At 37.1% G+C, this 25,070-nt stretch overlaps 1 protein-coding gene across 2 annotated transcripts in view; it reads left to right on the top strand.

Moving 5' to 3' along the window:
- The window catches only part of LOC150096252 (proteasomal ATPase-associated factor 1-like), a 147,726-nt gene that overhangs the window by 64,502 nt on the left and 58,154 nt on the right, over window positions 1-25,070 (top strand). For both annotated transcript variants that reach the window (XM_090408880.1, XM_090408879.1), the window contains exon 6: window positions 21,322-21,472. In XM_090408880.1, the coding sequence (XP_090265006.1) occupies window positions 21,322-21,472 (151 nt within the window). The remainder of the gene's footprint in view (window positions 1-21,321; window positions 21,473-25,070) is intronic.

The following is a 25,070-nucleotide window of genomic DNA, read 5'->3' as shown; positions in this document are numbered from 1 at the left end:
AAAAAAAAATTATTTAACACAATTTTGTATGACAATTTCCCATACTTTAGGAATAGTAAGAACGTCATTGCAGTTTAAGTTTGGTCTGTGTAGTAGGGCTTCAGAACTTTCTTTGTATAAATGCTCATGTTTATATAAAGATCTATGTATAAGTTTAGACTTTTCCCAGTGGATCCTATGGTTTGGATTTTCAATTCCGTGTTAAGAGAGGCCACATTTCTGCAGTTTAAAAAGATGAATGTGGTCTTGATGTTCCGAGCTGCATTTCTGAACAGACCTACCTGTCTGTCCAAAGTAAGACAATTTGCATGAGCATGGAATCTCATAAATGCCAGGCAACATCAAAGGTGAGAGTTTGTCCTTAGGAGAAGGTAATAAGTTGGAAATTTGGTTGATAGGTTTGTAAGTAGTGACAAAATTGTATTTCTTCATAATTTTAGAAAGACGTTCGGAGATGCCTTTGACATAAGGTATGGGAATCCTATAGACTTCTTCCTGTCTGGTTTGATGTGTGGAGAAGTGACTGATGATTTTTTGAGTTGTTTTCGGATTATATCCATTTAGGATGGCTGTATTTTTGATTACTTCTAATTCCTGGTTTAAAGATTCTTCAGAGAAGCAGAATTTGTGTGCTCTGGAAACTAGTGATTTAATAATAATAAGGATAGGGAATTGATAGGGATAGGGAATTGCGGTGTACAAGATGGCAATGTGAGCGGTGATCTAAGAAAGAGTGAGAGCAATTATACAGAAAGAGAAAATGGTTTGAATGATAAAAAAAATGAGGAATTATTTGTAGGAAGTGAGATCGCTAGGCTGCGTGCAGTGATACAAGATGCGCAGCGGCAAATAGAGCACCTGCAAAACTCTTTCCAGAGTGATTCGGCTAACGGAAATAAACAGCGTGGGCGAGTTTCCGAAATGAAGGAGAGAGTATTGTATGGTGACTCGTTATTAAGAGGAGTAATAGATAGGAGTGTAACTAAATCGTACTTGCCGGGTGCGAAATTTAAGGATGTAAGTGAGAGCATTAGAGCGCAAAAACAGAGGGTGAAAGAAATAACAATTGTGGCTGGTACGAATGAATTGAAAGGTGATAAATTTTTTATGAGATGGGACTTGAAAGTATTGTTAAAGGTAGCGAAAGAAAAGAGTGACAGAGTTAGATTGGTGAGTCTGTTACCGCGGTATGACAGAGAGGAGTTTAGAAGGAGGGCCATAATCGCAAATGATATTATGCGCAGGTTATGCGGACGGTGTGGTGTGGAATTTGTGGACGTGTGGAATGAGTTTGATGGGCGAAAGGACTTATACAAGATGGATGGACTGCATTTGAATGGACTTGGTGTGCAGAGACTGGAAAAAGTGTTGCTGAATGAAGTGAAAATGGATGTGCAGAACCAGGGAAACTAGAACTACCAAGGAGGGGGGGGAAGTGGATATCCAGACATCAGTGAGACAGTTGAGTGTAAAAATGTATATAATGTACCTGAGCCAGCAATAAGGACAAAAAATGGGAATGGGATATTTAGAATAACGCATCAAGATAGGGGTGGGACAAAGGGAACACTGCAATTCATGTATACTAATGCCAGGAGTATTAGGAACAAGAAGGAAGAATTTTTGGCCTTGATTGGCTCTTCCTGGCCACAGGTTATTGGCATTAGTGAAACATGGCTGACGGAAGATGATATAGTTAGTGGGATAGAATGTGTAGGTTATAGTATGTTTAGGAGGGACAGAGAGAATAAAATTGGGGGAGGGGTGTTATTGATGATAGCTGATGAACTGCAGCCAAGGAGAATTGAAGTATTGCAGGATAGTGAAAGGAGCTCATTTGAGGCTATTTGGTGTGAGATTGATACTGGCAGAATAAAATATACAGTTGGGTGCTGCTATAGACCAGGTGATGGAATAGATGGTGGAGATGGTATGCATAAACAAATTGATGAAATGAGTGGGAGGGTAATTATTATGGGGGGTTTCAACTATGGTAACATTGAGTGGAAGGAGGAGAGGACACATGTGAGGAAGGAAATGGATTTTATTCAATTATTAAGGGATAACTATCTGAAACAACATGTAATTGAAAATACTAGGGATGTGAGAGTGCTTGACCTGGTAATAGTATCTGAGAATTTGACTGTAATGAATATGACCATGTTGCCACCTATTGGTGAGAGTGATCATAAGGTCTTGACCTGGGAGGTGGCTAAAGGTGTGAAATTTGTGATTAAGACAGGGTATATGTGGAATTACCGTGCTGGCAAGTATGACAAGCTTAGGTGATTGCTTGGATCAGTGCCATGGCATGTACAACTGCAAGGGCTCGACGTCGATAGAGCATGGGAAGTGATCAAAGAGCATTTACAGGAGGTTATGGCTGATTGTATACCTAAGGTCCGAATAGTGAAACAAGGAGGGGTTAAATGGATGAATAACACCATTAAGCTTGAGCTGCAAAAAAAGAAACAACTATGAAGGGAATTTAAAGAAAGGGGTGACCTGCAGGCACACGAACGGTATAAAGTACAGGCTAGAAGGGTAACGAGTGTGGTAAAAACAGCAAAAGCCGATTATGAAAGGAAACTAGCTATGCAAGCAAAAGAGAATCCCAAACAGTTCTTTCAATATGCTGCAAGCAAGAAAAAAACTGTACATGGCAAAATGATTTTAAGGAATGACGATGGTAAAGAGTTCACTGAACCAGTCGATATAGTGGAGTTACTGAGCGCGCACTTTGCAAAAGTATATCATCCAGGTGGTGACGTTGAAAAAATGAAGGAACCATTAGTTTATATGGGAATTGTGATGAATGAAGTGGAGGTGAATAGTCTATTACAGAACCTTAATGTGAATACATCTGTGGGATTGGATGGTATACCGGCACGGGTCTTGCATGAAGCTGCTAATGAATTATCAGTGCCCTTGACCATGTTGTTTAATCTGAGTCTCAGGTCTGGCTTAGTCCCGAAGGCGTGGAAAGAGGGGAAAATAGTTCCACTGCATAAAGGAGGATCCAAGACTATGGTTGCAAATTACCGACCGATCAGCATATCAGGAGTTGTTGTCAAGGTCTTGGAGAAAGTAGTCAAGGGAAAAATACAGGAATGGATTGATGAAAATGAGATACTGTACAGAGGACAGCATGGCTTTGTGAAGGGTAGATCATGCCTCAGTAACTTGCTCAAGTTTTATAACAAGGTGACGGCTGAACTGGATAAGGGAAATGGGTTTACAGTGATACTGCTGGACCTGGCAAAGGCGTTTGACAGGATACCACATGGAATTCTAATCCGTAAACTACAACATATGGGAATGGATATAGGGTTGGTGAGATGGATAGCTGGGTGGTTGATGGAGAGATATCGAAGAGTAGTTTATTCAGGAGTAGAGTCCAAAAAACGGCCTGTGACTAGTGGTGTGCCACAGGGTTCTGTTCTTGGACCACTGCTGCTGTTTAATCTGTTCATTAACGATATAGGGAATGGTCTAAGTGGGACAGTTCATTTGTTCGCTGATGATGCAAAGTTGGGTAGGGCGATAGTGAATGCAGAAGATGTCAAAGTCTTGCAAGATGACTTAGATAGATTGGAGTTCTGGACTAAGGAGAATGGATGTCAATTTAATGTGACAAAATGTAAGGTTATGCATTTCGGAGTGAAAAGATTAGCAGCAGTATACCACATTGGTGTAACTGTACTCCAAGAGATTGATGAGGCCAGGGACTTGGGAGTGTTGGTGGATAGGGAGATGAAGTTTAGGGGGCACATTGCGAAAGTAGCTAAATCAGCTCATCAACTCACTTGGTTGTTGAAAAATACCTTGACGAGCAGAGAAAAACAAGTTATTGTACCTCTGTACCGAGTCCTGATAAGACCTCATCTCGACTACTGTGCCCAGATTTGGTCACCTCGGTTCCTTCTTGATGGGGAGGAGGTTGAGAGGATCCAGAGGTGAGTGACTAAGATGATAGCAGGTCTATGGAATGAACCATATGAGAACAGGTTGAAGATTTGTGGGTTGCAGAAACTAGTTGATAGGCGAAAAAGGGGAGATATGATTGAGACATTCAAATTGCTAAAAGGATTCTATAGGATTAATTCAGATGATATTTTTGAGATCAGGACTGGTGGTGGGAGAACTAGGGGACACCCATGGAAGCTGGGCAAGAGCGTGGTTAGCAGGGGTGTTAGAGCTGGGTTCTTTACTTTTAGAGTGGTAAATGAGTGGAATAAGCTGCCAGAGTCTGTTGTGGGTGCTATGACAGTGAGCAAGTTCAAGGCAAGGTATGATAGATACTGTGAGAATGTTGAAGAGCTGTGTGAACATGATGTTTAGGGCCTCCCTCGATGAGTCTAAGGACTCCTGGAGTAGCCCGTGGTAATAATAATAATAATAATAATAATAATAATGCCAGATTTCTGAGATGGATGATGAGCGGAAGAATTGTGAATGTAGTGACCTGAGAATGTAGGCTTGCGAAAGACAGACGTGGCGATGGAACCATCTTCTTTTCTTTGGATGTGTAAATCCAGAAAGGAGATACCCTGTGGAGATTCTTTTTCTAACGTAAAGTTGATGTGATGATGAAGAAGGTTAATTTTATCTAGAAACAGTTGTAATTCATGTTATGGATGATCCCAGACTGCAAATACGTCGTCGACATATCTTAACCAAATTTTTGGTTTGGGTTCAAAAGTGAATACTTTTTCCTTAAGGTGTTCTAGAAACAAGTTTGCTAGGTTTGGTGATAAAGGAGATCCCATTGCTGTTCCTTCTTCTTGCTTGTAAAGTTGACCTTTCCAGGTGAAGTAATATAATGCAATAACAAACATGAACAATTCAACTATATCAGACGGAAAATTTTGAGTTAGTAATTCTGTTGTTTCTTTATGGGGAATGTTTGTGAAGAGGGAGACAATGTTGAAGCTGATTAACAAGTCAGTTTTTGATAGTTGAATGTCTTTAATTTTTGTGTGAAACTCAGTAGAATTTTTGATTGAAGAGACTGAGTGGCTTATGTGAGGGAGGAGGAGGTTAGATAAGAATCTTGATAACTTGTAAGTTGGACTGCTGATACAGTCTACGACGGGTCTAAGTGGAACATTAGTTTTGTGTAGCTTAGGTAAGCCATAAATTCTAGGAGGTCTCTTGCATGGTATGTCTTAAGTTTTTTGATTGTTTCTTCATCTAAGGAGGAAGTTTCATTAAGTACCTTATTAAATTTTCTGAGTTGACATTTTGTAGGATCATAATCCAATTTGGCATAAGTATTACGATCTCGAAGAAGTAAATTCATTTTTCGGTCATATGAGTTTGTATCAAGAACCAAAGTGGTATTTCCTTTATCGGCTCTGGTAATGATTATGTTTTTATTACGTTTTAAGGAAATAATAGCTTTCAATTCTGAAGGTGGGATATTTAATTCCGAAGGTTTGGCATTGTAGATCACTTTAGATACTTCAAATCGAAGTCTGTTGGCTTCAATACTGGAGAGATGGTTGACATTTCTTTCTATATTATGTATAAAGTCTAAATATGGGAAACATTTAGGTGAAATCGCAAATTTATAGCCTCTTGCTAGAACATTTAATTCATCTTTTGTTAGTTGACGGTTAGATAAATTGACTATCCATTTTTCCGTTGGTAATTTGTTAATGATCTTTTTTGATCGATTTAATAGATTAAGGTATTTAATATGTGGAGCACTATTGCTTTTATCAAAAGCTTTTTTTTTCCTGAATTCTTTGAGACAGTTATAATTAGTTATAGCAATTCTTGATTTAATGTATTAAATCTATCAAAAAGCAAGTCATTCCTTCTACTCAATCAGTTACGAGTTTCTAAGCATGAATTAGCAACAAACAATTTAAATATTACAGAACTAAAAACAGACTTGTCAAATACGTTAAATCAAGAATTTTATTTTAAGGGATTTTATTCTTCCCATTCTAGTTAATTCTTTTCTCTTGTCAGGATATGTACAAAGTGAATTTGTAGCAAGCCATACTGTCCTCATTCCAAAACCTAACATACCTTAATCAGCAGCTGGAGACCTATTTCTCTATCTAATACTGACTACAAGATACTTTTCCACATTATCAATAACAGGCTCAAAATATGAATGAGATACATAATTAAAAGCATATAGGTGTATGGAGTTTCAGGATGAGCAGTAGAATTTAATCTGTTTCTGCTACATAATACTCTGCTTAGTTAATATGAAAAAGCAGCCAATGGCAGTGCTATCAGTAGACCAGAAAGGAATGCTGGACATTTGATAATGTCCAGCATTCCTTTCTGTTCCACATCCTCCAGCAAATTGGCAAGGGTAAAAAGCTGCCATCTGTTATTAACACTTTCATTGCCAAGCTGAAAATTGGAATTTCGTGTGGTGGCCAAAATTTTTTTATTTTTTTATTTAGTTAGCAACGTCCATGCGATAACACGTGATCGGCCGTTCGGTGAGAACTCGCATCACGCAATATCGTTCATTGCCAAGCTGAAAATTGGAATTTCGTGTGGTGGCCAAATTTTTTAAAATTTTTTTATTTAGTTAGCGACATCTACGCGATAACGTGTGATTGGCCGGCAGGTGAGAACTCGTATCACGCGATATCGCGTGATTGGCAATGAACGTGTTAAAGGAGTCTGTGCCAATTCAACTACCCACCTCCTAGTTAATGGGTTTCTAATCAGACTTGGTCAAAATTCAAAAAGGAGTCAAGCAAGGTTGCCCTATTAGTCCATTACTCTTTGCATTGGTTCTGGAACCTTTCTTGCAGGAAGTCAACAATATACACTTTGTGTGAGGAATAACAGTTCCTTCAACTATGAAGGAAAATAAGGTATTAGCATATGCTGGTGATGTAGTATCAGCAAACAATAAGTGATAAATTACAGCAACTACCCTCAGATGAATCTATTATGAAGAGTGGAATAATCTCTGCAATATTATAGGAGATTCAGCATGAGAAATCTTGGGAATGAAAAAAAGATTCTTGTAACTGAGATCCAGAAATCAGGAAAATCATAGATGAAAAAAGGAAGACCTATAAAAAATGGTTAAGCACAAACAAAATAGAAGATGAAATTGAATATAAACACAAAAGAGCAATAGCAAAAAGAGAAACATGTAGAAGAGTTCAATGAAACAACTTCATTACCAATTTAGAAAACAATATTGGTAAACCTCAAACATATAAATTTATAAGACACGTGAATAATAACCTTAGAGAATCAATCAGGATCAATACCATACCTTTATAGGACTTAAATACTATAAAGAATTATGAACAATTGATGACAACCTACTTTCAGAACCATTATCTGCAAATAATTCAATAGACTCCTTTACCCTTGAAGATTTAGACTTAGCACTTAAACAATGCAAGAATCATAGAAGCCCAGGAGAAGATGGTATCAATATGGAACTTTACTCTGGAGACAACTTCAGATACAAACTATTAGAATTCACAAATAAGCCAATTACCCCAGAAAAACTGGCAAAATGCTATGATCGTCCCCATCTTCAAGAAAAAAGGCAGTATTAATGAATCTCAAAACTATAGAGGCATTAGCCTTTTAAACACCAGATATAAAATATATTCATGTCTCTTAAAGACTAAATTAACCAAATATCATGAAAATATTTTTGGAGAAGAACAAAACAGTTTCTGTATAGGCAGATCCTGCACTGATGCCTTTTTCACTCAAGCTCCTGACAGAAAAAAGAAGAGAATTTTCAATTTAGAGATCCATATATTATTCATTGATTATAAAAAAGCTTTTGATAAAGTCAATGATAATAAGCTACTGGAAATTTTAAGAGATGAGAACATTCCTACCCAATTAATTAATGTAATTTTCAATATATTCCGTGGTCAAAAATTTGACCACGGAACATAAATGCAGGTGTTCGATAAGGATGTAGACTATCTCCACTCCTCATTGATATCTATATTAATAATATTATAAGAGAGTGGAGAGAAACAACCAGTTTTGGCATTCACATAAATGATTACACCAGCATCAATACAATTTTATTCACTGACGATCAGGTTCTAATTGAAGATAATGAAGAATTACTACAGCAAGCAGCTTTTTCATTAAATGAAATAGGAAAAACATACAACATGGAAATCTTCACTTCCAAAACCAAAGCATTTAAAAGCCAAGACCCAATCAGAAGCAAAATTTACGCCAACAATGATATTACAGAACAGGTTAATATGTTTAAATATCTAAGCTACCACTTATCTTATGAAAGAGAGAAAGCCATGCAACAGAAAATAACTAATTATATAGGAGTAACAAAAACTACCAATCAAATATTCAATCCCAATTTAATGAGCAAGAATAAGAATTGGGATTGAATATTTGACATAAAATAACCAATTATTCCTAAATAATTGGTTATTTTATGTTGCATGGCTTTCTCTCTTTCATAAGATAAGTGGTAGCCTAGATATTTGAATGTATTAATTAACATATGGTTCAGAAGCCTGGACCATAACTCAAGCAGATAGAAAAAGACTGAGAAGCTCTGAAATGAGATTCATGTGCAAAATAGCTGGTATAATAAACTAGTCAAAAGAAATTGTGATATCTGTTTTAAACTACCTCAATCTTTATAGAGTGAGATGGAGACAACATACAGAAAGAATGAGTGAGTAAAGGAAGACTCTCCTGAGAGAGAGAGAGAGAGAGGTACAGCGATATCAACCTCAAGGGAGAAGGAATAGAGGATGGCCTTAAAGATGGAAAGAGACTGTAACAGGCCACTAGGCCTATTACTGAAAAGGAAGAAGTAGTAGTTAGAAAATAGAATTAGAAAAACTGGTGTTGTTGGCACATCAACTGAATAAATTTATATGTAATATGAGAGAAATTATAACACTTGATCAAAGACTGGAAACCACAAATATGAGAGTTCTGAGAAAAATTAGAAGGGTAAATAGATGACATCAGTTGCAGAATCATATTAAAAACCAGAATATTAGGAAGGAATCTGATATTGTTAGCATTGAGCAGTGATTGAGCATAGTTAACCTCAGACAATATGGTCACATAAAACAGAATGGAAAAGGAAAGGTTTACAAAACAAGTATTCTTTGCCAAGATGCTGGAAAAAGACTCGGATCTAGGTGGACTTTTTTAAATAACGAAACCTGTGGTGCGGTCATAATTAAAAGAAACACACCTATTAACGGCAGTGAAAATTATTTAATTGTAAATATTTCATCCTAAGTATCTTAGGACATCATCAATACAGTAGTTTAAAACAATAATAGGAATAACATACAGTTAGGGCACCATTGTATATATATAAGATATAAATATATAATATAAAGATACAAAAATACAGTTACAGTTATTAATAAATTCAGAGAGATTGAAATTAATCAGGGTGTTAGAAAGGGATATACTTTATCTCCAACTCTATTCAACATATATGTGCAGTGGAACCTCGGTTGTCAAATGCCTCTTCTCGAACAATTCAGTTCCCAAACATATTTTCCGAACAAAAAAGTCCCGGTTTCTGAAGAGAATTTCGGTTCTCGAACAGGCAAACGGAAATCACTTGCTTCGCGTGCTGAACTGTAAGGCGGGAAAGCGGCAGTTATGCGGCAGCCTTCGTTCAGTGCAGACACCTGCTCGAATTTGCAGTGAATTTTCTTGATTTTCTTTGTGTTTTGTTGTTTTTTTTTTTCATAAATTATTATTAATTAAGCCACCATGGGGTCACAGAAGAATAGTGATAGCAACAAAGCGAAAAAAAAAGTTGTTAGAACCATGATAGAGATGAAAAAAGAAATCATATCCGAACATGAAAATGGCGTTCGTGTCTCAAATCTTGTTATGCAGTTCGGTATGGCGAAATTAACAATATGTACAATACTCAAAAATAAAGAGGCAATCAAGAGAGCTGATGTTGCAAGAGACGATTGAAGAAGTGGAAAAATTGTTGCTGATTTGGATAAACAAGAAACAGTTAGCTGGTGATAGTGTTTCTGAAGCTATAATTTGTGAATAAGCAAGGCGATTACATGATGACCTGTTAAAGAAAAACTGGTACAAGTGCTGATACTGATGTGTTCAAAGCTAGTAGAGGGTGGTTCGAGAAATTTAAGAGGAGAAGCGGCATTCATAGTGTGGTTAGGCATGGGGAGGCTGCAAGTTCGAACCGAGAAGTTGCTGAGAAATATGTGCAAGAATTTAGTGACTATGTAAAGTGCAAAGTGTTCAACTGTGATGAAACCGGCCCATTTTGGAAAAAATTGCCAAAGAGGACCTACATCACTCAGGAGGAAAAAGCATTGCCAGGACACAAGCCAATGACAGGCTGACTCTTTTGCTATGTGGAAACGCAAGTGGGGACTTCAAGGTCAAGCCATTGCTTGTGTACCACTCTGAGAATCAGAGGGTGTTTAAGAAAAATAACGTGATGAAAAGTAAATTGCCTGTTATGTGGAGGGCTAATAGTAGGGCTTGGGTAACCAGACAGTTGTTTATTGAGTGGATCCATGAAGTCCTTGCCCCAAGTGTGAAAAAATACCTTCAAGAAAGAAAAAAAAAAAAAAGAAGCCAATTAGATGCCTTCTTGTGATGGACAATGCTCCTGCTCACTCTCCAGGCTTGGAGGATGAGTTAGTGAAGGAGTCTGATTTTATCACAGTAAAGTTCCTGCCCCCTAACGCATCTTCTCTAATTCAGCCCCGGACCAGCAGGTTATTTCGAACTTTAAGAAACTCTACGCCAAAGCACTGTTTTAAAGGTGTTTTGGCGTGACCTCTGACACAGGAAAAATTCTGGAAAAATCACTTCAATGTCCTCCATTGCTTAAGTATCCTTGACAAAGCCTGTGCGCAAGTGACTTACAGGATGATGAACTCGGCCTGCAGGAAATTGTGGCCAGGCTGTGTAGCAGACAGAGACATTGAGGCTGAGCATGTTGTTCTTGGCGATGATATTGTATCTCTGGACAAAAGCATGGGCTTGGAAGTTGACAATGTCGATGTGGAGGATCACAGGAATGAGCTCACCATGGAAGAACCGGAACATCTTCAGAAGGAGCAGCAAAAGATGGAGGCAGAGGAAATGTCTTCAGACACAGAGGAAGGGGTTGAGGATGTGCCTAGTTCTTTGATCAAAGAAATGTGTGCGAAATGGGGTGAGGTGCAAAGTTTTGTGGCAAGATATCACCCTCACAAAGCTGTAGCAAACCGCATCATAAACCATTTCAATGACAGTGCCATGTCTCACTTCCGAAACATTTTAAAACGCAGGCAAAAACAAATGTCATTGGACAGGTTTTTAGTGAGACAGAGGCCCAGTGTCTCAAGCAGAGACACTGGGCCTCTGCAGCTAGTGCTGACAAAGCAGCAGCAGATAAATTTGTCAATAGCTTTACAAGAATTATAGAAGAAGGAGAATACCTAACTCAACAAGTTCTCAATTGTGATGAGACTGGGTTATTTTGGAAGAAAATGCCCAACAGGACATTTTCTTTTCTGTCCCAAGAGACAGAAAAGAGAAAGAGAAAAAAACTCCAGGACAGTAACCTGATGCTTTTATGGAAGGGGACTTCCCTTACTCACCTCCTTCCACTTATATTTTTTCATCAACTCTCCTGTATGTATAGTTAAAGTGAAGTTAAATTTCATTTTTATTTTATCTATTTATTGTGTTTATTCTTTTTATGTAAGATTTTATGCATTTTCATTATGTTTGTATACGAACTTATGCATGAAGTACTGTTGTAAAGGTTTAAATAAACAATCATCTGGGGGTTCGGGAACGAATTAATCCATTTTACATTAATTCTTATGGGAAAATGGTTTCAGTTTTTGAACAATTCAGTTTCCAAACAGCCTTCGGGAATGAATTAAGTTTGACAACTGAGGTTCCATATTGTGTGTGTGTGTGTGTGTGTGTGTATATATATGTACATGTAATAAATTTTTTAACTTGGGGATATTGTATATTAGGATAACCAAGTTATTTTATTATAAACTTGGTTATTTTAACTCTTAATCCCAAGTATGCAAACAATTAAGTTTGCGCCTGAAACAAAGTTCAAGTCTAAAGATGGTACAACACCAGGGCAACTCATTGTAAAGGTGGGTAAAGCTCTGATCACTAGTCTTAGTATTTTCCCATAATGTAAAGCACATCTCACTAGAAGATGTACACTGCAATGCATTATGGGTGGGGTCACTACCCAGACCGGTTTCAACCTTTTTTGAGGTCTTCTCGGTGAGTAGCTAGACCCTAAATACCAAGGTTATAGTAATACGGAGCCTTATCAACTTTACCTATAAAAGTTGCAACAAGGTGTTTTTATTTTTAATAAAAATCTCTGGAGGAGATATAGATGTACTAAATTTTTTAAATATCCCCAAGTTAAAAAATTTATTACATCTATATCTCCTCCAGAGATTTTTATTAAAAATAAAAACACTTTGTTGCAACTTCTATAGGTAAAGTTAGGCTCCGTATTACTATAACCTTGGTATTTAGGGTCTAGCTACTCACTGAGGAGACCTCAAAAAAGGTTGAAACCGGTCTGGGTAGTGACCCCACCCATAATGCATTGCAGTATACATCTTTTAGTGAGATGTGCTTTACATTATGGGAAAATACTAAGACTAGTGATCAGAGCTTTACCCACCTTTACAATGAGTTGCCCTGGTGTTGCACCACCTTTAGACGTGAACTTTGTTTCAGGTGCAAACTTAATTGTTTGCATACTTGGGATTGTTTGCATACTTGGGATTAGGAGTTAAAATAACCAAGTCTATAATAAAATAACTTGGTTATCCTAATACATACATACATATACACACAGTGGAACCTTGGTTGTCAAACCAATATATATATACAGTGCTGTTATATATAAGCACGCACTCACCAAACAATGCCACGATTGAAAGAACAACTTAAATGTAACTACAGCGTTTTTTCATGTTAATTATGTACTGCAGTTTTTTTTAAACTTCAGTGTTTTTATTGATGTTTCCCATTTTTAAAAGATACCTGAAGATGGCTGTCAAAAGCTGAAACTAGTAGTGTGTTATACCATTAAAGCCTTACAATTATTCTCGGTTTCAGTCATTCAATTCTCTCTCTCTATATATATATATTGATCAGATTATTAAAATATGGAAAACAACAATAAAACATGGTATTTGGTTAACCAGAAGAAGAACTGTTATCAATACAGTGCTGAATACAGGTGATCAAATTACATTACAAGACAATGAAGATGACATTCAAAAATTAATTTATGAATTAACTACACATTATTATTATTAATCTCTATCAACAATTTTCCTCCAAATTAGTCTATTATTTGTCAGCACTGAAATATTGTTAAATGTAACATTTCATTCTTCTAAGGTACAGTACTTCTGACAATCAATCACCCCAGAAATAGACCCAGAGGAAGACCTTGGTCTTCCTCTGGATCTATTTGCTGCCATCTTATCAATACAATTTAAAAATTTCAGACAAAAAAAAAAAAAAAAAGTCATGGCATTTAAAGGTCAGGATCATGTTAAATAAAATAGTTGTAGAAAATAAAATAATAGAACAGGTGATGCAGTTTAATTATTTAGGATGCATAATAACATGTCTAAAAGATAAAGATATAGATGAAAAAATAAAGAAATTTCAGAAAATCTGTGGAACAATTAAAAGGACACTGAATAATAAAAAAGAAAGACAAGAAACTCAACTAAAGTTTTATAAAGTAATGGCTACAGAAACATGGACTTGTATTTTACTTTCATCTTCTTTCTTTCTAGAAAGATGACAATAAAATACAAACTGCAGAAATTAGATTTTTAGGAGCAATTAAAGGATGAACAAAATTGGACTATATAAAAAATGAAGACATCAGAAGAGAGCTAGATATTTGCAATGCAAATGAAAAAAATGAAGAAATAAAGAGAGAAATGGAAATATCGTCTATTTAGGATGGAAATATATTGGCTGCCAAAAGAGATGGATAAATATAGACAAAAGGGAAAGAGATATAGGAAGACCAATGACGCTGGAACAGGCAAATGTCTAATCCTTGAAGAGAAGAAGAAATTAAGTACTTTTCCTTCTGCTGGTTTATACCTCAAAACTCTGTTATGAATAACCTATGTATATATACAGGGCGTTTCAAATTAAAATACTACCATTCAGAGCAATCTGTAGAAAGAACCAGTTGATAAAATACCCTCAAACTTGGTAGGTCCCTAACCAGATCATGGGGGAAAAATTTTTGACAATAAAAAAAAAAAATTAGTTCAAAAATTACCAATAGGAGGAAATATGGCACTGTGAGCAGGAAAAAATTACATTGATATGAACCTAATGGTATGTGATTGTGAAATGATTCAGAGTCAGTGACAAACAAAGTTATTCGATAATGTTTATTTCACTCATTTCCTAAAATAATGTGATACACATAGAACTGACATGCTCTAAAGAGCTGTCAAGGAGATCTTGATGATCAATGGAGGTGACAACGAATGTGTTGGTCTTTGTGCAGGACAAATAGCTGATACTGCCACACAGCATTGTCTATGACAGAGCAGAATTGATTTGTCGAAAGGCTTTCCACATGATGTGTGATTTTTGTCTTTCATATCTGCCAAGTGAGGAACTTTGCCTCAACACCATGCTGTTGTTGTCATGTGGGATTCCTCCCAAATTTCCTCATCCGTCCCTTAGGATTGGTTAAGGCTGTGCCCTCCAATGAGAGACTTCTAAGTATGTATTTTTGACTGTAGATCTGTGTGTGTTCACAGGGCTGGTTTCCCTGTTCTGTGGCACAAAAAACCCAAGTTTCTGGGTGAAAAAACCCTCTACTTCCTCCTATGAGGAACCTTTATCTGGTCTCGAAAGAGACCAGATAAAGGTTCCTTGTGTCATGGATGGGAATCGAACCCAGGTCTTTCTGACCTAAGGGCTTTTTCTATACCAACTGAGCTATGGAGGCTCTCGGCACACTATGCTTTTGATGTAACCCAAAGCCAAGTTTCACGGGGTTAAGGTCTTGAGAACACAATGAGCATTTCATGGAAAATAAGTGACCGATTACTCTATACACTATGAAATATTGATGCAATAATTGTTGAACTTCAGGTCCTATGTGGGGAAGTGCTTCACTTTGCGCCAACACTGTTGTGTTCAGGCACACTCTTTGCTGCATGTGTCCCTTGAATTTTAGATCCTTATCCACTATCACCCCCAGATCTCTTATTTCCTCTACCTCCAACAATATATTCTCATCATCATCATCATCAAATTCCTGCCATGTACCCTCAAGGGGTGTACAGGATATGACAGTACTACATGAAAAAATTACATCATTACTAACTTCCTATCTACAATTTTCTTCCAAATCAATCTGTTACTTGTCAAGACTCCAACATTATCAGATCTTATATTTCTATCGTCCAAGGCACTTTGTACCGTATCAGTCCACCTATATCTTGGTCTTCCTCTGGGTCGTTTTCCTGCCAACCTGGCAGAGAACACTTGTTTTGCTAATCTTTCCTATCCCATTCTATTTAAGTGACCATACCACCTGAGATTAGCTCTGCTAATGCATTCCTGGATGCTGACAATGTCGAGTTCTTTCCTAATATCCTCATTTTTAATATGATATTGCCATTGATGCCATCTGTTCACGCCTCTAATCTTTCTCAGGACTCTCATATCTGCAGTCTCTAGTCTTTGGTCAAGTGTTTTACTTCTGACCCAGCTCTCAGATCCATAAGTTAAAACTGGTTTGAACACTGTCTTGTATACAGCTAATTTAGTGTTCCGACTAATTTCTCTCTTATTCCATATGAATTTATTCAATTGACTTCCCACCATACCAGCTTTGCTGATTCTGTTGTCTATTTCTATATTTAATTTACCATCTTCAGTAAAAATTGTGCCTAAGTAGCTGAAATGTTTTACTTGTTCCACAGGTTCTCCATTCACAACACAGTTGACATTTTCAATGATTCTGCCTATTTTCATTGTCTTTGTCTTTTTATTGCTGACCTTCATACCATATCTATTACAACAGCTATTCAATTTATTCAGAGAATCTTGCAGACTTGTAGCGGATTTATTTAGAAGTATAACATCATCCGCATAAAGCAAAGAGCTGACATTAACATCTCCAATTTTGATATCAGGTTTAATACCACTTTCCTTCATAATGTGATCCATATAGATAATGAATAACAGAGGGGATAATGTACATCCTTGTCTCACACCAGATTTAACATTAAACCATCTTCCTGTACTTCCTTCAATTCTAACTGCTGACTTACAACTCAAATAAAGACTAAGTATTGCTTGATATAATGCCCCATTGACACCATATAACTGCAGCGTATTGAATAGCTTCTCTCTTGGCACCTTGTCATATGCCTTTTCCAAATCGACAAAACTTAAATACAGATCTTTGTTATATTCCCATGCTTTCTCGACTATTTGTCGTAAAGTGATGATCTGATTCTGAATATTATATTCAGTATAATATGAGAATAATATATTCTCACCAAGCATAAATTCTGCATCCATCTTTGTTTTCCAAATTTTAAAACCTTACATTTTGAGTCATTGAACTCGCATCCCCATTTCCATGCCCAATCACTCAATTTATTCAAGTCTTCTTGCAAGGCCACAACATCCTCACTACTCTTTATGGTTTGTCCCAACTTTGCATCATCCGCAAACAATTGAATATCTCCATCCAAATCTTTGCCAATATCATTAATATACAAGTTAAATAGTAATGGCCATAAAACAGACCCCTGAGGTACTCCACTAGTGACTTTCCTTTTCCTGGATATCACACCACCATACACAACTTATTGATACCTATCAGATAGCCAGTCTTCAATCCAATGCACTAATCTAATATCCAACCCCATCTGCTCTAGTTTGACTGTCAACTTATCATGAGGTACTCTATCAAAAGCTTTTGCAAAATCCAAGTATATCACTTTGTATCCTTCTCCTCTGTCCAAGGAAGCAGTCACTTTATTGTAATAAGTAAGTAGATTACTAAAACATGACCTCCCTTTAGCAAATCCATGCTGTCCATCAAAGATTATACCATTGTTGTCAACCCAATACTGGATCCTAGTTCTCCCAAGCTTCTCCAACAACTTAACCGCAACACCTGACACAGAGATAGGCCTATAGTTTGATGCTTGAGTTCGATCACCTCCTTTATGAAGTGGCACAATCTTTCCCTCCTTCCACTCTTTAGGAACTTGACCAAGTGCAACACTCGTATTAAAAAAATATGTCAAGGCAGGTGTCAACTCTCTGGCACATTCCTTCAGAATGCGCGGTGATATATTATCAAGTCCCACAGCCTTATTTACATCTAGTTTACTCAACTCCCCAAACACCTCTTGCTCACTTACAGTCAGTCTCTCCTCCCCATCATCAACTGCTCTCAATCTCTCCATGAAGTCACATTCACAAGATTGAAAGATCTTTATGAACTGCTCATTAAGTATCTCCACCACACATTCTGCAACAGCTGTCTTTGTACCATTTTCTCCAATCAATGTCATCCTTCCATGATCATTCTTTCTTTTGCTGGCTACATATCAAAAGAACTCCCTAGGATTCTTTTTGGCTTCATTAGCTAACTGCTGTTCATACCTCTCTTTAGATACTCTCACCAACCAAGTCACCCTCTTTGCCTGGTCTTTGTAGACCTCATGAAATTGGTTACTTCCACTTCTCTTATGCTGCCTCCACAATGCCCTTTTTCTCGGTATCGCATGCTTAATCTCTTTATTCATCCATCTCACACCTACCTTATTTAACCTTCTCACCCTTGGAATACATTTAGGCATTGCATCTACTAGATAGTTTTTTAAAATCCCCCAAGCTACATTGATCTCTTTTCCAGCTAACTCCTCATTCCATGCTACAATCGCAAGCTGTCCCCTGAGCTCTTCATAATCACTCCCCTTGTAGTTCCACATATACCCTTTTCTCACAGGGGTCCTTGCACTGCTGGCAACCACCCAGGTAATCACCTCATGGTCACTCTCACCAATTGGTGGATGATTTGACACTTCATTTATAATTACATCCTCTGATGAGATGACCAAATCCAAGACCCTTAATCCTCGTGTGCCCTCTGTTACATACTGTCTGAGGTAGTTATCCCTTAAAAACTCAAGAAACTCATTTTCTTTACTTCCAGTTGCTATCTCATCATTCCAGTCTATATTGCCATAATTAAAATTGCCCATAACGATCACCATTTTCTTATTTGCTTGGCTAATTTGACTATACATTTCACTATCATCACCATCCACATTACCAGGTCTATAACAACATCCCACCAAATATTTGATTCTATTCACTTCTATCTCACAACATACTGCCTCAAAACCACTGGCCCTATTTCCCTCTTGCATCTCTACCTTGTATGGACATAACTCTTTCTCTATCATCAATAGCACTCCCACTCCCTTTTTTGCCCCTTCTATCCTCACGAAACACATCATACCCTTCCATCTCTATTCCTTTCAGGATGTCGTCTTCATCCAACCATGTCTCACTTATTCCAACAATCTTTGGGTGAACAGATGCAATTAGTGCAACCATTTCATCTGCCTTGTTCCTTATACTTCTAGCATTGGTATATGAATCCTTATACTTCTAGCATTGGTATTGGAATCAAAAACAACAGCTCATTTCTGGATTTCTACAGCTAGTTCCACTGATACCACTCACTTGATGTGATCTCTCCATGCTAGACCAGGGCCATTTCCCTTTCTGCTTCTTCATTTCAGAACCCTTTGCAATTCCATCTGTTTCCTCTTGATCCCTGGTCATCCCATTTCTTTCCTGCCTACACATGCTCTCACCTCCTCTCGGAGCATCCACCTTTCTCACACTGTGTATTCCTGTTCACCCTGAGCCTCCCCGTTTCCCTGCTCCTCTTGCACACCCATTCTCTCATTTTTTATACTCATACCACTCACTTCCCCATTCATAACCACTTCTTCAATCTCTCCTGTCTTACTCTCCTGCTCTTCCACATCACTCCCATCTCGATCTGATTCATTCTCTCCATTCATTTCTCTACCTTCCAGCAGCAGTCTCTCTAAGCGACTCACACCATAACCACTCAAATGCAGTCCATCGCTCCATACAGCTCACTTCATCCCTCAAACTCATTCCACACATTAACAAACTGTACTCCCATCTCCTCACACATTTCAGCCAGCATATCATTCATAATACTTGCTCTCCACCTCATTTCACCACAGTCATACCTGACTACCCTTCCTGTCACACTATTTTCTTTTATCCTTCCAAGCAGCCTCCTAATATACATTCTGACATGCTCTTTGTTCTCTCTCAAATCATTTGTACCAATTAATACTATTAACTCTTTTGCTCGCTCCCACCTCATATCCAATGCCTCAATCACTCTACTCATTTTACCACCTGGAAAACATACCTTGTGCATTCTATCCTCTAGCACACCTTTAATAATGGAGTCGCCATACAACACCACTTGCTCATCTTTCGTTAACTCTTTCATGCCATCGTGATTTATTTTAATAGTTTTGACCTTAATTCTCTTAATTTCATTCCCCATTCATTTCATTTCTTGCCTCATCCAATCCAATTCACCTTCCGAATCTCGCGACACATTCTCTCTATCATTAAATCTTTCAAAATTTCTAACTCTTGGCCCCTCTTCTCACTTTCACTCTCATTCATCCTTCTTTGTTTCCGTACTTTCGATCCAACATTCGCTATCATTCTTCACATTTTTTCACTCTCATTTATCTTTCTTTGTTTCTGTACTCTCGGTCTAACATGCGTCCAACTTTTGCTATCATTCTTCTCACCTTCACTCTCATTCATCTTTCTTTGTTTCAGTACTTTCAGTCCAACATGCATCCAACTTTCGTCATCATTCATTCTTTCGATTTTTTTTCACTTTCAATTTCTTCTTCACACCATTTCTAGTTTCATTCGTTCTCTCAATTTCGTTTCCTTGCACCACTCTCATCTCACTTTCATCGCTTTTAACATCTGGTACAGTTTTTAAATCGCTCTTTTTCTTTTTTACTGATTTTTTAACATTTTTTCACCTCTCTATCTCACCATCCTTCTCTTTCACACGTGCATACATGTTCCCCACGACATTCTCATTACTAAACACTTTCTGTCATCAATTTCATATTTGCATTCATCATTTCCTCGTTCAGGTCACACTTTGCACATACCCCTTCTTCCATCCGCACTAAAAATCCACAAATCATTTATGTAATCGAAGGAATACATATAGCAGACCTCACACTTAACGGAACGACTGAAATCTAAATTAAAATCATGGAATGACAATGCTGTCGCCATTTTTTTTTTCTTCACTGCAGGTTACTAGGTCTAATAATAGCGATTTCGTAATTAAGTTTAGGCAAGAAAAATCCCCTACACTAATAATACCGGTAGCGCACAACGTTTACAGCCACTCTTACTCAAACAATTACACATATATACCTAATTATTCCTAGAATAACTTATCTCAATCAGGAGCTCTTCTCAGACACGTCCACGATGTGGCAGTTCTGAGTATTTACTGTTCCACAAACATGAAAATGCACTTCATCACTCCATAGGATGTTCCAAGGACAATCTCTGTCTTTCTCCATTCAGGCCAGATATGTCAATCCAAGAAATGCATACATTTCTTGGATGCTGGCATCTCCTTTTTGCAACCCTTGGCTGGCTGAGTTTATACATGCAACATTGCAGTGATTTACACAAAGTTCTCCTTACTGTTGTGTGTGGCAAATCTAATTGTTTTGCTAGTGCACTTCATGAAACTACAGCATTCTCATTTAGCTGCTCAACATTGTCAGTCATTTGCAAAATATCAGATTTATGCCCTCTTCCTGGGTTGGAAGAGGGCATAAATCAAATTGACAAACCATGCATTTGCATTACGTATGGTATCATTGGGCCTTTTTGCAAAGTCTTCAGATGTCTCTACTCGTGAAGTGCTGCTGCAGCATTTTCATCATTCCTATAGAAACACCTCACATTAACCAAGTGAGAGTTAGTGAAATTCAGAATATAGCATTTCTAAAATTGTTGGTGGTTTCCTTAATATGTTGCTTCCTTGAGTATTCATTAAATAAATAATTGTAATAATTTGCATACTTGTCCATTCTTTAATTTAAAAAATAAGATTCTCTTGTGAGTGTAAATTCCAACAGTTTAAGAAGATGTTATAAACCAATCTTGTCACTTTTTTTTTTCTAGCGGCAGCTGAATGGTCATGTATGGGATGTATATTCTTGTCGATTCTTTCCATCTGGAATTGTTGTATTATCTGGTGGTGCAGATATGCAGTTAAAGATTTGGTCAGCAGAAACTGGAAATTGTCCAGTTACTTTAAATGGCCATACTGCAGGTAATCTTTTACGATACGAATTTCTAAATTATATATGGATATAAGTTATAAATATCAAGTTTTATAATTTATTAGTGTATGATTTATTAAACAATGTTGCATTTGCAGTTTTATAAATTTTAATTTTCATTTCTGTTTGTGTATATGTGTGTGTGTGTGTGTGTGTGTGTGTCTGTATGAAAGTAATGCTTCCATTTTGATTGATAGGACCCATCCAAGAGAAAGAGAGATGTGTGAAATAATAAACAAAAGGTAGTTTCAAGTCTGTCATTTTTATACACAATTTCTCAGTATAAAGCCTTCCTTTTTTTCTAATGCATAACAAACGTTTATAAAAGGCATCTTAGTAAAACTCAAGTGTCCTCGAGATGTGTCTTCAATATAGTAACTAACAAATGTCTGATGGAACGTAGTCTGAGTTGTAGGGAAGATGTTCCACTTCAGATGCAATCTCTTGAATAACCATTTAAATGAATGAAGTTGCAGAACATTCCTTCATTCAACTCATTATTTTCTAAATTGAAAACATCTCAATGGTATATCCCTTTTGTAAATGATGAAAAGTCAAAGCAGAAGTGAGAAAAGGGTTTTGAAAACAACCTGAAGATTTTTACTACCATGCCTTTTAGAAATTGTATTCTTATTGGCTTAAACAACAATATAAAATGATGGTACAACATGACAGAATTTCGTGTCAATTGGGTGCCACCTTATTAAACAAAGCCACCATTGTTTTACCAGGGAACTAGGTCAAACAGCAAAAAAGGCAGCTACCGGAACAAAACCTGAAACACGTCCTAACTCAACATCACCAGAGTTCAGGATCGGTACTATCAACATAAGGAGCCTGAATGGCAAAGAAATGGAGCTAGCTGAGGAATTGGATAAGTACCAGATCGATAGAATAGAAGTGACTGAAACAAAAAAGACAAAAACTGGTGAGATCTTTCTCTGAGCAATAAATACAAAATGTTATATTCAGGCAATGACAATCAAGGAAAAGAAGGAGTAGCTATAGTATTCAACACAAAATACGAGCCTCATCTTCTTGAATGGCAGTCAGTCTCAAGTAGAGTAATGTGGGCAAATATGGGAATGGGGAACTGGGCAATGAGATTTATTTGTGCCTATGGTCCCACAGAAGGTTCTACTAAGGTAGAAGTGGAGGAATTTTTTGAGGCTTTAGAGAAAGCAACTGACACAATAAAAAATGAAAATTTGGTCCTTGTTGGGGATCTAAATAGCAATGTAGGAAATGCTTGTGAGATATACAAAAATATTTTGGGAAAATTTGGAGAAAAGAGCAAAGCAATAATGGCAAATACTTGTTAGATTTCTGCTCACGGCATGGACTAGTTATTACTAACACCATGTTCCAGCATAAAAATGTGCACAAATTCGTATGAAGAGAAAATGCAAGAAATAAAAAAAAAGTCTCATTGACTATGTTATTGTTGATAGTGATGTTTTTTCTCTCTCTTATGCAGGACACTAGACTGTACAGAGGATTTGAAATTGGAAGTGATCACCATTTAGTCTTGAGCAGGATAAAATTGAATTTCATGTTGAAAAAAAGAACATGTAAGAAAGTTTTAAAGCGAATAAAAGTTGAGCAGCTCTCAGATGTGAACTGTAGACTAAAATATACAAACATGTAAAAAATGAAAGAGAACAGGAATCAAACCTTGGAGATTCAATGGCAAGCTCTGAAGAAAACATTGATTAATTCAGCCAGAGAGGCATGTGGCAAGGTTGTCTTCAAGGATAGAAAAATCAGAACTCCATTGTGGACACAGGAAGTTAAAGAGGCAGTGAAGGAAAAGAAGAATGCATATCAAAAGTTCCTGGCAGCTTGTGCTCTTAGAGAATACATAGACAAATGTAAGAAAGCTAAACAAAAGTCATGGAAAGACCTTGGTAAGGACATAGAAAATAAATATCAAGAAGGTTGCAGGATATTCTGGAGGTTGTTGAAGAAGTTCAGAAATGGAGGAAAGAGTGCTGTAAAAGGAATTAGAAATGATCAAGGTGATGTGAAAACGGGAGAAAAAGATATCCCTAAAGTATGGAGTAATTACTTCGAAAATTTGCTAAATGAAACTAGCAGTGATGACAGCACAGTGATAAAAAAAAAATACTGACCAGGCATGCAATCAGGAATAGATATCCATACTTGAGGTAGAAAAAGCCGTCAAAGGCCTGAAATGTGGAAAGACAGCAGGAATAGATTATATTCGACCAGAAATGCTCAATTATGGAGGTATACACCCTCTGTCCAAAAAGAAACCGAACTTTTGATAGAAAATAAAACACATGCCAATTATAATTATTCAAATTATTTATTTCAATCAATATACTCTCCCTCAGCTTCGATACAATATTTGGTATAGTCAATTAATTCGTTAAATGAGTTTTTTATATCGGTTTTTGGGATACTGTTGAGAGTCATGGTTACTGCCACTTGAACGTTTTCAATGGTGTCATATCGCTTTCCTTTCATCAGCAAATGAAGTTGGGGGAAGAAAAAGAAGTCACAGGGTGCTAAATCAGGCGAATACGGTAAGTGATCCAACAGAAAAACTTGGTTTTTGCTCAAAAACTGCACAATGTTCGAACGATGAGATGGTGCATTGTCGTGTAAAAGTGACCAGCTGCCTGCATCATGATATTCATGCCATACACAATGAATTCTTGCTATCAATCACTTCAAAACTTCGAGATAAAACTTACCATTGACTGTTTGGCCATGTGGAACGAATTCTTTGTGGATAATGTCCTTGGAATCGTAGAAACAAATCAGCACTGTCTTTACTTTTGACTTCTCCAAGCGACTTTTTTTCATATGCCCCTCTTCTGGTGGTCTCCACTCATCACTCTTGCGCTTTGTTTCAGGCTCATACTCAAAACACCACATTTCATCAGCAGTAACGATCGCTTTAAGGAAGTTTGAGTCCTTACAAGCGGTTTTAATGAGGTCCTTGCTGTGTTCAATTCGATACATTTTTTAGTCATTGGTCAACTTCTGGGGAACAAATCGCGAATACAATTTACGAAGTCCCAAACTCTCGGTCAAAATATTGTGCACAGATTTTCAAATCCCCAATTCATCTTCAATCAATCTCACAGACGATTTCGGGTGTTCTTTCATGAAATCATGCACTTTTTGGGTGTTAACTTTGCTCAGTCCAGTTTTTGGACAGCCCGGCTTTTCGTCGTCCTTAAAAGTCTCATGACCACTTTGATGCTTAAACCACTCGTAAAACTTGCATAATTAGTACTGGATAAGCATTCAATCAATGTATGCTTTTTGAAGCATTTGATGTGTTTCGGTAAAACTTTTACCAAGTTTAACACGAAAGTCAATCGTAGGTCCCTGTTTGAACCTCATTTTCCGACCGTTCGTCAAAACACACTGTCACTCTTGGCACTATAACTTGGCTTCTAATGAAACAAATGTCATAAACGTTTGACACAACACTAATGAAGGTTGCGCTTTTGACAACAAAAAAATGATACAACAGGTGGTGCCACTAGTTTCTTCTATTTTTGAAAAGTTTGATTTCTTTTTGAACAGAGGGTGTAAAAGTTTTACAGTGGC

The sequence above is a fragment of the Typopeltis vanoorti genome, chromosome 19 (assembly GCF_054136105.1).
Source record: "Typopeltis vanoorti isolate ZY-2024b chromosome 19, IOZ_Tvanoo_1.0, whole genome shotgun sequence".
Lineage (NCBI taxonomy): Eukaryota > Metazoa > Arthropoda > Arachnida > Uropygi > Thelyphonidae > Typopeltis > Typopeltis vanoorti.
The sequence above is the reverse complement of the archived record's forward strand: the minus strand, read 5'-3'. Positions and strand labels throughout refer to the sequence as shown.